Source organism: Phascolarctos cinereus, unplaced genomic scaffold (assembly GCF_003287225.1).
Source record: "Phascolarctos cinereus isolate Bilbo 61053 unplaced genomic scaffold, phaCin_HiC Scaffold_5;HRSCAF=322, whole genome shotgun sequence".
Taxonomy (NCBI): Eukaryota; Metazoa; Chordata; class Mammalia; order Diprotodontia; family Phascolarctidae; genus Phascolarctos; species Phascolarctos cinereus.
Window position 1 is genome coordinate 300,983,285 of NW_027555958.1, and position 15,040 is coordinate 300,998,324.

Below are 15,040 nucleotides of genomic sequence, written 5' to 3' on the forward strand. Positions count from 1 at the left end.
AGATAGCATGCTTTATTACTAGTCCTTTGAGGTTGTCTTGTCATTGTATTGCTGAGAATAGCTAAGTCATTCACAATTCTTCATCAAAGGATGTGGCTATTACTATGTACAACATTCTCCTGGTTCTGTTCATTTCACTATGCATCAGTTCATATCAGTCTTTCCAGGCTTTTCTGAAATCATCCTGCTTGCCACTTCTTATCCATTACAATCTTATACCACAGTTTGTTTAGCCATTCCCCAATTGATGGGCATTCCTTTGATTTACAGTTCTTAGCCACCACAAAAAGAGCTTCTATAAATATTTTTGTACAAATCAGTTCTTTTTCCTTTTTTGGGATGTCTTTAGGATATAGACCTAGCAGTGGTATTGCTAGATCAAAGGGTATGCACAGTTTGGAAAATGCTTGGAGAAAGATATATATGATTTTAGCTCCTGTACCTTTGGAGGAGAAAGAATCAAATGACAGAGAACTAGTTGATTTGAAAAGAGAAGTAGTAATGTATTTGTTTCTGGAATTTCCTCTAGTTTTTGTAAATTCTCTAAAATAAACAAATCACGTACATGTCTTGTATATTGACACCTAATGTCAGAATCTAAAATTGTGGATTGCTGGTGTTTCCAGTGTAACTTACCTTGCAAAATATATTATTGTAGCTAACTTGATTGTGGTTTGAAATATATTTTGTAGGACTTTTCTTTTGGCATGGTTTTCATTTGGGGAAGGACTGAAGTGAAGAAACACCATATTTGTTTTTTAGATTATAATTTATAATTATAAATTTATAGAACATAATTTCTATCAGTAATAACTATACTATCATTTTTTAAAAGGTATGCCTTTTGGGCATATCTACTAGACACTTTCTACTACATGTCCCTTGTTAGGCAGACCCAAAGGGAGAGGAGATATCCTGTTCAACTGTAAATGTCCTCAAAGTATTTATAATTTAGAGTTTTTTATAACTTTATATTTCACACAGCACCTGTTATAATCCCTAACACACAGTAGGCGCTCACTTGTTGAATTAAGAGAATATTGTAATCATCAATAACAATTTATGTTCACATTTTTCAATTGTTTTAGCTTGTGTGTGTATATAGATATATAGATAGATAGATAGATAGATAGATAGATAGATAGTGCTTTAAGTTTTTCAAAGTGCTTCTTTGATCCTCACAAGGTAGGTGCTATTGTTATCCCTATTTTCCAAATGAGGAAACTGAGGCTGACAGAAATTAAGTGATTTGTTCAGGGTCATACAGCTAGTAAGTGTCTCAGATGGGATTTGAACTTAGGTCTTTGTGACTCCAAGTTCAGTCGTCTGCTAGCCATGAAATGGGTATACAAATATGATTTAAAATGACAAACAGCAATTTTTACCCAAATGATGTGATAAACAGACTAAAAAAAAGTTAAGAGTATAGAACCAAATATAGTCCTCTTTGATCATTCTCTAACCAAGAGCATGCAAATGGGAGACAAATGGATGGAATTTGGAATTTGGTCTGTGGCTATGGAACAGGGTAGATTTTTTATTGGTAGCTAAAAGTGTGGGAATCAGAACTTTCTGTCAACATATATTATGACAGTATAAAAAGTTGCTTGAATTCAATCTCCATCTTTATTCAAAATTTAAATTGTCTTACAATATTATAATTCTAGCAATTTGATAGTAGAAGTCCTACAAATTGTTTTAAAGAGGATATGTATAATTTGGAGGTTACTTTTTCTTTTATTCTACTAAGTGAGTCTATAAATCTACCTTCAAGGTAAAAGAGTTGTTTCCTGGAATGAATCATAGAATATAAGATTAATTTAATCAAAATGCTATTTGAGAGCACCATGAGGCATAAGAATCCTAGCTTGGTTGTTAGGAGGCTGGAGTTCTACCCCTATCTTTCACTCTAATCATCTGTGACTTTAGACAAGTCAAATAACCTCTATTGGCCTCACTGAACTCGATGACCTCTAAGATGACATACCAGGAAAAGCACTGAATTCAGAGTTAGAAAAGATGTGTGTCACCCTGATTATCGTTGTTCAGTTGTTTTTCTGTTCTGTTCGACATTTCGTGATCCCATTTGGAGTTTTCTTGACAAAGATTCTAGAGTGGTTTGCCATTTTCTTCTCCAGCTCATTTTACAGATGAGGAAACTGAGGCAAACAGGGTTAAGTGACCTGATCAGGGTCACACAGCTAGGAAGTGTCTGAGGCCAGATCTGAACTCAGGGAAATGAGTCTTTCTGACTCTAGACCCAGCATTCTATCCACTTCGTCACCAAATTCTGCCCATGTCACCCTGGACAAGTCCCTTAATCATGCCAGATTTCAGTTTTTCACTGATAAAGTAAAGGGACCATAAGATCACATATTTAGGGCTAAAAGGAAACTTAAAGGCTATCAAGTGCAAATTCCTAATTTTTACAGATGAGGAAACTGAGACACGGAGAGGTTAAGTGCCCAGGGTTAGACAGTTAGTAAACTTGTGAGGCTGGATTCAAACCCAGGCCTTCCTGACTCTGAAGTTAGTTCTCTTTACACACTACCCCATGCTGCCTCTCACTAGCTATATAACATAAAAAAACCTAGAGGAAAAATGTATAGGTTAATAAGAATGACTTTACATATTTACTGTTCTCTACAAATGATCCACCCGATAGTGGTTCACACAATGACAGTTACAGGAAACTGTTCTGATAGGTCAAATATTCTGATAACAGTTAATAATCACTATTTGTTACAAAGAATCAGGTCAAACATATATTAAGCAGGAAATGAAGAGATTCTGCAGTAACAGAGAACTGAAATAAAGTGGAAAACATTCCTTTTTATCAGCTGTAAGAATGGAACACTGTTTTCATGAGGTATTCTATGGAGGATGGCTGGGTTGCTCTGGGATAACAGAGAGAACAGAATTTTTTTTTTAAACACACAACCAAATAATCAAGGCATGTATATTTTTGCAAAAAGAACAGCCAATTTGGGATGTGATAGTGTACTCCATGAATAAAGTAAACCTAGACCATTCAAAACACCCTTTAACGAACACTTTGTTCTCTTCCCTCATCAAAACTTCAACTAAAATTTTTAACAGATCAACAAAATTAACACACATCTTCTTACTCAAATTTTTTTCAATAGAGGCCTTATAAAATGAGAATTTACTTTTCCATATTGAGTAGACTGTCAGAAATATGATAAAGAAATATCTAACTATTGCACTTCAGAGTTGTTGTGAGTTTCAAATAAAATCATGCATGTAAAGTAGTTAGTTAATTTTAAAACCTGCATAAAACAGCTGTTGTTAGCAATTCTAGAGAGTAACCATTAGCAAATACTCATTTGGTTGTTTTATAACAATTCCCAATTGGTATCAAGAGTCAGAAGATGTAATAATTGTCAATTAATTAAATGAGTAAACAATATTGCTCCATAAAAGTAAGCTAATCACTTCTCATATCTTATATAGGGGTGAGATTCATATACAGTACTTTATAACATTAATTCCTTATGCAAAGTTAACTACTTTGGATTCTCTAATAATTTTGTTCAGTTAGAGAAATAAGGCGTCAATTTAGACTTTTAAAAAATACCATAAACTCTCTTATCCAATATTGCTAGGAAATGAGGTATACTGAAAAATCAAATATTAACAAAAAAGTTACCATTACATGACAAATGTAAACTACCAATTTCCAGATAATTAAAATACAGTAAAATTAAGATCATTTAAAAATAATTTTATCTTTCTTTGATTATTCAAAGGATACTTATGGATCTCTATAATACTCACAAAACATAGAACCCTAAATGACCTACAAAACAGTTTGCTAACTCCTTAAAAACAGGCAGCTAGTGGTTATCAGTGGATAGAGTGCTGGGCCTAAAGTTAGGAAGATGTGAGTTTAAATTAGCCTCAGACACTTACTGCTGTGATCCTGGGCAAGTCACTTAACCTCTCTCAGCCTCTCAGGTTCCTCATCTGTGATATGGGAATAATAATACCATCTACCACCCAAGCTTCTTGTGAGGCTCAAATGTGACATTTGTAAAGTGCTTATCAGAGTACCTATAATATGCACTATAGAAATATTAGCTATTGTTATTATTAAAATTGGGTAACAATTTAACAGATGAGACAGTGAAAAGAGTATATTCTTAACTGAAGATCTGACAATGACCTCTTGTTTCTATATAAGTGATGATGTACACAATTGTATTTTCACTGGAAAGGTTATAATAGAATAAGCTTTATTCAAATATCCAAGAGAAAAAGAATATGTCATTTGTATGGAACCATCCAAATCAAATTTATAGTCAGGCTAACTTCTGATCAATATTTGATCCATACTTTTCAGGAGTACCATGTTCCTGAACCTTTGTAGATATGAAGAAAATGGGTGCTTTTGTCACTGCATAATATTCTAGTCAAGTAATGGAACAAAATGTTTACTATAAATGGAGGCACTTGTTCTATGCCATTTAATATTCCTAAATCATAAAATATTCATTTGAATGATTATATCCTAAGAAATGATGGTTCTAATGCCTATCAATAAAAATCTCTACTGAAAAGCATTATCCTCTGAAATAAATTGAGGTCCCACTAGGACTCCCCTGGAACTACTTGTGGCTTGTTTTAAAGTTCCTTAGGCTCAGTTCATGATTACTTCATTTTAACCTCCATTCAGTCTCTATGTGGTATGAGAGAAGAGGAAATCTCAATAAATCTCTCTCTTTGTCTCTCTCTCTGTCTCTCTCTCCCTCTCAACTTATTTATACACATGCATATACATATATCAAAATTACAGATAACTGAAGATTAACCTTCTACCAGCCACAACTATTTAGAGCAGAGGGGAATCCAGATAGTCAAAACGCTTCTTGGTGTTTCTGAAGATAGCTATTATAGATTATGCTGAAAGGACTTTGTAATAATAATAATTGCTAGCACTTATATAGCATTTACTATGTGCCAGGCACTGTGCTAAATGCTTCACAATTATTATTTCATTTGATCCTCACAATAACTCCATTTGACAGATAAGGAAACTGAAACAAACAAAGGTTAAGTGACTTGCCCTGAGTTACACAGCCAGTAAGTGTCTAAGGCTGAATTTGAACTCAAATCTTCCTGACTCCAAGCCTAATGTTTAAGAGAAGGCCCTTAGGTCCTCACCCAAGTAGATGTGGAAAACAAAGCAGTATATTAGAAGCCAGAGAGCACACCAACATCAACCAAATGTGACAACTAACAGCAGAAGGAGACAGAAGAACTATAAAATGCAGACAGAAGAACTAATACTGATAAAGCACTAATTAGGTCCATTTAGTGAAGAAGCAAACACCCTTTTATGGCTCAACAAACCCTAAGTGGATCAATACTCTACTATTTCCCCAAAATGCTAGCACAAGCTAGCAAAATTGATATCTTTATGATGATTCTTTGTCACTAAGAAATGATTAAATTATGTTCAATGTACTCTAAAGGAGACGTCTCACGTATCTTAGATAGAAAATCTAAGAAAAGGTTTAGCATTAAAAGGGTGAATTTCAGTTATACAGTAAAACTACTTATACGGAATGCTTAATGTAGTTTGAAATATCAGATAATCAATATTATAAAAATATCTAAAAATTGATTATGTAAAAAATAACTACAAAAGGCACTCCCAATTCAGTAAAATATAACATGGCCTTTGGTGGAAAATAGTTAGGGCCACAAATTTTGACCACGATGGATAAAGGTTTGATTTATAATATGTATTACTATTCCTGCATTAGTATGAAAAATTTCTACTTATAGGATCATAAATTTAGAATTGGAAGAGCCTTTCAAGGCCATTGAGTCTAACACCTCTCCCCACCCCAACCCAATCTGCTCATAAAGAAAATGAGACACAGAGTATTTAAGTGACTTGTCCTGGGTCATTCAGCTCGTAAGTGTCTAAGACAAGATTTAAACTCAGGTCTTCCTGACTTCAGGTCCAGAGTACTATCTGTTCAACCTCTTAGCTAGCTGCCTTCAAAAATCTTTTTTCATTTGATTCCCCCAGTACAAAAGGAAAACGATGACTACACATATTTCTACATTTCAATTATCTTATCTGCACTCTCTAGCCACAATTTTATAATAGGTAAGAGATGTTAAATTTGCCATCACTCCAAAGTATGGAGAGGAACAATGTTATTTAATAGCATTCTTTTAAGTGTCTCACATTAGAAAAAGGTCAAATCCCAATACATAGAAGATTAAAAATGTCAATTTACATAAGGACATTATTTTACCTATTAAAAAAAAATGAGAGCCACATCAATCAGTGGTGAGTGCCCACAGTGATCTAGGTGGCACTTATTCCACAGTGCCCTGCCCTCAACAAGCTTGCACTTGACCAAGTCAAATATACCCCATCATCTTTTCTTGTGGTGTTTTTGGTTTAAGTTTTTGGTATTCATTTGTTATATGGGGTTTTTTATACAATGAATATTGTACCTAACCCTTGACATTTCTAAACTCAAAACTGATCACAAGGTCCTTCATTTCCTACTTCATTTTTCTACTTACTAAAATGGGTACATCATTAATTTAAATCTTTTTACAGCTTTTCATACAGGAACTTTGCCTCTTTACTTCTTCCTTGTTTATTCTCTAAAAATCCCTTTTATGAGATAGGTATCCTAAATTCCATTATTCAGACAAATCTGTTTCTTGTCTTTATACATAATAAATCCACTGTTATCAAAATGTAGGAAGCCACCCACCTCAGTCCCATGGACTTTTCAGGTTTCCACAAGTGATGAAGAGAAGTAACACTGTTAAGGCTGGGAAAAATCTAATTTCAGACTGATAACACCATAGGAACAAATTCTTAAAGTGATAAAATCTTTCTATTTGAAAAGTATCTAGTCGATGATTTGAAATATTTTAAATGGTCTTTTTAAAAAATAAATTTTCTCACAATCTAGTTATTCCTTTGTGTTTCTAACCACTGCAGTTTTCACATTTTAAAAAATACATGAAAATGTCTTCAGATTTTATATTTATTTTAACCCTACATCTTGATCATTTAACCCTACATTCTAATATTTTAGCAAATAAGCAGGCTATTTCACATGAAAAGACATGTCAAGTGCTGCGGTCAGAAGTTTTGAATCTTCTATTTAACAAATCAATATCTTGGCTCATCTTCCATCATAATGTGTTGGCTGACCTGGGAAGATATATTTAACTGGATAGAAATGTTTTCATGGATCAGGATAGCCAAGAAAAGTATTTTTAAAAATTCAGGGAGAGAAACAAACTGAAAGAACCTAAGATTATGATGATTGGTAGTGCACCAACTATGCTATAAGACAATCAATACAATTTAGTTACATTTCAGTAACTTTTAATATGGCTGAATTTGAATTCTGCTTCTAATACTATATGTATGTATCCACATTTGACACTCTCATTCTTAACCACCAAAGGAAGTTTTCATTCGCACTAACAGAAATCCTTCAACTACAAAAGGAAAATAAATTCATGACATTTAGCATCTCAACAACTTGAGGTTTCAACTTACCTTCTTGTAAATGGAAGATAGTTTGTCTTACAAATCTAGATTCTTCAAAAACTCATCCCCTCAAACAAACAGTTTCAACTTGAGCTACATAGCCCATTTTCAAATTTTCTGAAACTTCGATTGCTCATTTTCTCAAAGCTGAAAATGCCAATTTGAGTGGGATTTTATGAATATCAGAGTTCAGATCTTCATAATTTCAAAGAAATACACACTGCAGAATTTTCACCAGAAAGAAAGATAGCATGTAGTTTTCTAACATGGTACAAAATGAAAATTTCCCATAAGGTGAGCCTAACTTATTGGCAGATGCTTTGGACAATCTTGGTGGGAAGGGAAAGAGAAGTTGGTTCCAAGACTTACACATACCAACAAAAATAACTTGTATACTTTTTTCCTAACTAAATTGCTATTAAAGAAAAAAAACAACCAAAAAAAGGGTACCTACTTTCCTTCACAGCTAGTGCTTCAAAATTAGCCCAGTCCCAATGGCCACTTGATATTCAAAGGGAGTCTGTTTTGTTTCCTAGTTTTGTAGCAATGGGGCACTCCATACCTGAGAGATTCTTTGACATCTAACGGGTTTGCCATCTGATTTCTGACAACCTTCATGTAAAATCAACTTAAAGAAGACAAAAGGCCTTTGCACCAAAGAGGTGAAAACCTTCAAGCCTTTGCCCTCTGAAATACATATTTACTTTCAGCAAAATAAACAGAAGTAAAACCGAGAGAAGGGACTCCCTTAACTGACAGAGTTTTTCAATTACTCCTCAAAAGAATGAAGTTCGCCTCTCACCTTCCATCCTCCTGCTACTGCTGGGGCTGCTACTGCTCCTGGGGCTGCTGCTGCTCCACGTGCTCCTCCAGACTCGCTGGGATCCTGCACTGCAGCTGGCGGGAGATTCCCTGAGCAGGGACTTCCCCTCTGGATACATTCGAGTGGCGTCAGCAGAGCTTTAAAGTGACAGGAACTAGGTACGACTTCTGTGTATGAGGTTAGAGCGGCGCTGGCTGGTGGTGGCCTTTTTAAAGGACTTTTATTACAAAGCGGTGCCTGAGAATCATATATTCCTTTTAGTTTTCCCTCTTAAATGTCAAACTTGTGAACCAAAACGTGAGCCTCTTTTTTGGAAAGAGAAGGGGTGGTGGAAGAGTGGCTGCTTCTTTGTTACTTCGTAAAGGAAACTATGCACTAATGATTGTGTTGAAATAGTAGCAAAAACTCTTATGTTAGAAGAATGCGTGTGAATGTATAATACTGTTTTAGGGAGAAAGGTTTTTGTTGATGATTTGGTTTTCTCCTTTTCATTCAAAGGGTTTAACTAGACATGCTTAAATAAAGTCTCCCACAAATTTCTAATACATCTTTCATTCTGGACTCCTCCTAGAATTTATATTCCAACTTGTATTATAATCATTTGCATAATTATCTCCACCTATCCTCTCCCCATTCCTATCTAGAAGTTACTTGAGGACAGAGATGGTGTCTAGTTACCATCTTTATTCCTTAAAACCTAGCTCATAATAGGCTAATGATTAATGTTTGTTAAATTTGGGTTGAATATGTCTTGGACTTAAAAATGGACTGGGAACAGATAGTCAATACTAAGCAATTTTTTAACCTTTTCATATATTTTGTTCCTTTCTGTTCTTAACCACTATAGTCTTCACGTGTTAAAAACTGCATTAAAAAAAAAACACCCAAGCACAAGTTCTCCAAGTGACCTATATGTAAGCAAAGTGATGTTTTGAAAAAAGTTGTAGAGGGGTGGCAAGCAAGATGGTTTCTTCTCAGAGCTGGTGTTGCCACTGTCCCTGGGCCTCAATTCAGGCAAGCCCCCAGGGGCTACACTTGAACTTGTTGACTATTTTATACTCAGAACTACCAAAATGACAAACCTCCAACAACAAGATGTTGTTTTTTACTTAACTTTCTCTTTATTTCAGGACCAGAAAGGCATGAAGAATTAACTAGTAAGGAAGGAGGAAAGGGAGGAACTATTCTTCATATTTAAAAAAATTAACCAAATTAATGGAGTAAACAAAATTGCAGAAAATCTATTTAACCTATTTAAAGGAACAAACTATTTTAAAATACTTTAAGAGTATTCACTCACATATATTTGATACACTAATTACAAATTGTTCTTATATGTTCATTAAAGTAGGTCCTTAAAGGATTCTGACAACTCTTGATAAGATGTTGTAGCAAAGCAAGCTGTACTCAAGGGATTCCTAGTTTCATATACAATCTTGTCCTTACTATGCATATGGCAAAACCCATTTTTATTAAGTTCAAAATAAAAATTATTTATTTTCTAAAAATGTTTTAGATCTGGGTTTTTTTAACCTTTTTGTGTGTATCATAGATACCTTTGGCAGTCTGGGAAAACCTATAGAATCCTTTTCAGAATAATATGTTTAAATGCACAAAATAAAATGCATAGGATTACAAAAGAAACCAGTTATATTAAAATAAAGATGTAATATTTTCCAAATTTATGGATCCCTTGAAATATATCAATGGACAAAGGGATATATGGATCTCTGGTTAAGAACCTGTTTTAAAATATGAGCTTTCTCTTAAGAAATGTACTAAAACAAAACATTCGCAACTACTTAATCACTAATTTTGAGTTCTAGAAAATGACAGTAGATTTGCTGATCCATTAACATGTAAGAAAAAACAGTATCTAATAATAATAATAATAGCTTACATTATAGTGCTTTGGGAGCAGCTTGGTATTGAAGTAGATAGTTTGCCAAACCCGGAGTCAGGAACACTCATCTTCATGAGTTCAAATCTGCCCTCAGACACTTCCTAGTTGTGTGACCCTGAGCAAGTCACTTAACCCTGTTTGCCTCAATTTCCTCATCTGTAAAATGAGCTGGAGAAGGAAATGTCAAACTTCTCTAGTATCTTTGCCAAGAAAACCCTAAATGGGGTCACAAAGAGTTGGACACGACTTGACAACATACAGTGTATTAAAGATTCCAAAGAACTTTATGCACATTCTTACTTGATCCTCACAATAAGCCTCTGATGTAAGTTCTATTATTATCCCTGTTTTATAAATGAGGTGACTGAGGCCCAGAGAAGTTAAGTGACTTGTCCAGGGTTACACAGCAAGTATATGAGATAGAATTCAAAACCAGCTCTTACTAATTTTAAACTCTGCACTCCAAGCACCATATGACCCTCCATCTATGTATTGTGTCAGCATTTTTGTTTAGCATCATGAGACGTACAAACAAAAATACATCTGAGGTGGTACTGAGTGGGAGAGAAAAAGTAATATATTTGGAAGCGAAGGACTTGATCTGAATTCCAACCATTTTATATGTCAAGTAGGGCAAATCACTTAAGTTCTCTGGGCCTCGGTTCATTTGTTTGTAAAAGGATAGGATTGGACTAGGTAATCTCTAAATTCCCTTCCAGCTCCAAATTCTATGTGCCCAACATTCTTATTAGAATTTTCTGAAAGGCTCTGAGTGGCTAACAAAGGCTCTGTCATGGTGCCATCTCAGAAACGTCTATTTTCATTTATGGCGTTAAGTAATTCAGTTTTCTCCCCCTTCTAGGACCTCTTTGTTCATTCCACAAGCATTTATTAAAACTGCCTACTATGTGCCAAAGATTGTGCTAGATATACAAAGACCAAAAAAAAAAATCCCTGCTGTTAAGGATTCTTTTTGTTTTTCAGAATATAAATTCAGATAAGTTAATACCAATTACACACCAAGTAAGTCAAAAACAATTTAGCCTGTCGTCTATCAGTCACCAAAATATTACAGAAATGAATGATTCTAAAATAAGCTATTGCAAGCCTTTATGAGATATGTGCTTTGCTTTCTTGCATGTGTAGGTGTCCTATATTTGGGGTTGAAAGTTGTTAATATTAATGAGGTTACTGCATTAGCAGGCCATGTCAGAACATATTCACATTTGCAGCTAAAGAATATATGTTTTGGTTTGGGGTTTATTTTCCTTTGCCCCTAAATATGTCTTGCAACCAGTAGTCACTCAATAATAATGTTGAATGAATGGATAAACTTGCATTTTCTTTTACGGTTATGACAAAATAGTAGCATCTCAAAGCCTTGTTTTGGCTGAAGTTTTCAAAGGATAATGCTAATTTCACAGCATTGCTGTAAAACACTCTAATTTTAGTGCAGAAAGAGGAAATTTGTTATTTGTTAGCTTCTAAAAGCAAAAATAGCACATCAAAAAGTAGAAGAGGAACTGTAAAACTTTACAGGGATGGTGTGAGGATGAATGTTTTTTTTTAAATACCTTCATATCTCTCCTGCAAATGTATTTTATGCATGTTTTAATCACACAATTCAAAGTCTGTTTCTTAAAGTCTGGATTAAATATTAGATATTTCAAACTTGTGAGAGAGTACTGTGTAATGTTAATTAAATTGGAATATCAGTGGAAAAAATCCAGTTACAATGATTAGTTATTACTTTGCTCATCCCTTTCCTAGGATTTTATTCTTTTCTGTCTCACAAACTTAACAAAACTTAGGTAATTAAAATGTTTATCATCATTTGGGAGATACTCAAAGACTGGGCATTATGGTAACAGTGAGTAAAACTGGAATAACACGTTTCTGAGCAACAGAATATAAATTCAGGCTAAATTTGCTTCCATCTCCTCTAGAACAAGGGGACAGTTGAGACTGAGACTCGAATCTTGAAACATGGGGTAAACCGACAAAGGGTGGGTCTGACTCACCGAATCACTCTTCACACTATCGCCATGCAGGCAAAATTACCGCTGACTAAAATTGAAAATCACTGACAAAGGCTCCTCTTGGACTATCTGAAAGAGTCCTAGGACTGACTCGGCTTAAAGGAACTAAAACTGAAAACCCTCAATCTCACCCCAAATAATCATTCTGCACCCCGTCTGAACCTTGGGCTCTATCCCACCCACAGACATGCCAAAAATCAGAAACAGGCGGGGGTTGTCTCTCTACAATGAAGGATAGCCTACCAAAGAAAGAGGTTACTCTCATTACTCCCCCCCCTCCCCATCTCCATCCCTATCCCCACCGGCACTCCATCATACCCCAGGGGTCTGAAGGAGCCTCTGAGGCTTAGCCTTGATGTTTTGGGCTCATAGTTTTTTGGGGCTGTTTACATGCTCTCTAAAAGCTTTCTATGGGGATATTCGCAGTGTTTGATTAGTCCAGCCCAGGGGGAGAAGGGGGGAAGAGAGGGAAAGAATAGCCAAGCTTTGGTTGCTACGGCAACTGATGACAAGAGCCAAGCCGTGACCGTGAGGAGGAAAGCGGGGAGCCTCCTTCACACCTTCTCCCTCTTCCAGGCCTCGCTTTGCGCTCTCCCGGCAGCACGCCTGGACCGGCCTCGGCTTGGGGGATGGGGTGGGGTGGAAGAATGACTACTGGTGCTTGCTTTCGGACAAGATTTCATGAGAAGAAATGGAGAGAGCGTTCCCACGCGAGGCTGTCTCTTCGAGCGGTTCTAGGAGAAAATTCTCTTCACACGTTGGAGACCATAGACAGCGAGGCGGAGGGGGGCGCGGTGTCATCGCGGTGTCCCCCGACCACCTCCCTCCTCCCTCAACCCCGCCACTAGAAGAGCTTCCTTTCCCTCTACTCTCTTCTTCCCTCAGCACTCTCCTTTCCTTCTGCCTGCAATTTAACGGACTTTGCCGTGGAGGCGAGAAAGGCCGCCTTTCGCTCGCGCGGGGACTGGCGCCCAGTGCACGATCCAGGCCCTCGTATGAGATGCCACTCCCAGCTCACTAAGCAGCCCCTCGTACGAGATGCAGCCTCTAGCGCGCGCCTGGCGTCCAGCCTACGGTTCAGCCCCTGGCACAAAACAGTGCAGGCCTAAGCTCGACGCAAGCCCATAGAACGTGGCCAAACGTCCTGCGCGCGATGCAACTCCTAGCTGATCCGCATCCGAGCGCGAGATACATCCCCAAGCGCGCGGCTCAGCCCCGAGCACCAGCCACAGCCCCTAGCGCGCGGCCCAGCCCCGAGCACCAGCCACAGCCCCTAGCGCGCGGCCCAGCCCTGAGCACCAGCCACAGCCCCTAGCAGCTTGCTCTAGGCCAGACGACCCGAGCGCGGACGGAAGGCCGGAGCGGTTTCCAGGGAACACTGAGTTGGCGAGGAGGTGGCTGGAGGAGGGCGGGATGAAGCCAAGGTGAGGAGGTCATCACGTCCCCCCCCGACGCCTCCCTCCCATCTCCACCTTCCTTTGGATGAAAGTCTCCAGGCAGTGGAGCAAGGCTGGGCCCTTTTTCCTGCGGTCTTCCTGTACCTTGCAGGAGGTAGGCCAGGATAATATCCCATCCCTCAAAGGAGGACACTCTTAGGATCCCAGACCTCATCCACCCTGGAGTTTCTTTTGCTTATTGTTCCTGGATGGGGTTTTCTTAAAGAGCCAAGTCTCCTTTCCCCGATTTGACCGGACAGAGGCACAAGGCGGGGGGGGGGGGGGGGGGGGGGGGGGGGGGAGTGATTCGGCCAAGGTCAGCTGATTAATGGCAGACCCGGGATTAGATTCCTCTGATACTAAATCCCTTATTCATATACTACTGGGGATTAAAATATTACTGTATCCCCTTCAGTTTGTTGGCTTCCTCACCTCCCGGGAGCCCTAAATCTCACTAATGAGACCTTGTTGGCTTCTTTCCTCAGGAGTAGGAGAGCAGCTTTCAGTAGAAATCAAAAACTGCATTTATGGCAACACAGGACACCCAGGTAATATGTGAGACCTTTCCCACTACAAGTTGCTAAGTCCCACAAAATCCAGCACTATATTTTGGTACTCTTTCTTGCAGTATTGCCTTGAAATGGGGAGAAATTGTCCTTACTTTTTGACAGAGGGGGAAACTGAGACTCAGTGAACTTGACAATAACTTTCCTAACTGCATAATAACCCAAAGTGTCACAGCTTGGTCCTCTTGCTAAAGCTGAAACAAAGTAGTTCATAGCAGACATTGGTTATCATCCCAGACCTTCCTGCATTTTCATTTATTACTCTAAACAAACAATATGGAGGTGGCATATACTTGAACACAAAATTGTCATTAGGTCTAACCATGAAAATCTTGCTCAAGCTTTACAATTAGTTAACTCCCTTACCAAACCTTCTCAACTCCATTGGCCCATACAGTCAGTGATACTTTAGGGTTTTGAACTAGGCTCTGACTCTGTACAAGGAAACTTGTATTATATATCTTTTCTTATTAAAAAAAATTTTTAAGTTCAAATTCCAATATCTCAGAAAAGAAGGGAAGGATATTTTAATGTGAGCTATGTCTAGATCAGCAAAGGGATATCTTTATGGAAGGCAGAAAGGATATGCCAGACACTATAAGTCTGGGGACAGTGGAGGGGGTGGAAGAAGAATATCCACAGCTTAGTAAATGCAAAATATGTACAAAATTAATTCAAAGTAATCATGGTAAGATGGTACCAAGGTGGGGGA

The 15,040-nt window shown here is 37.5% G+C and overlaps 1 protein-coding gene across 7 annotated transcripts in view; it reads right to left on the reverse strand.

The window, feature by feature from the left end:
• Positions 1-8,908, reverse strand: part of IKZF3 (IKAROS family zinc finger 3) — an 87,850-nt gene extending 78,942 nt beyond the window's left edge. For 2 of the 7 annotated variants that reach the window (XM_078156023.1, XM_078156022.1), the window contains exon 1: positions 8,364-8,901. In XM_078156023.1, coding sequence (XP_078012149.1) covers positions 8,364-8,502 — 139 coding nt within the window. In that variant the 5' untranslated portion in view covers positions 8,503-8,901. Of the gene's footprint in view, positions 1-8,363 lie in introns of all 7 variants that reach the window. The other 5 variants (XM_078156021.1, XM_020997289.2, XM_020997287.2 and 2 more) reach the window with 5 other exon arrangements.
• Between the last annotated feature and the right edge of the window lie 6,132 nt (positions 8,909-15,040).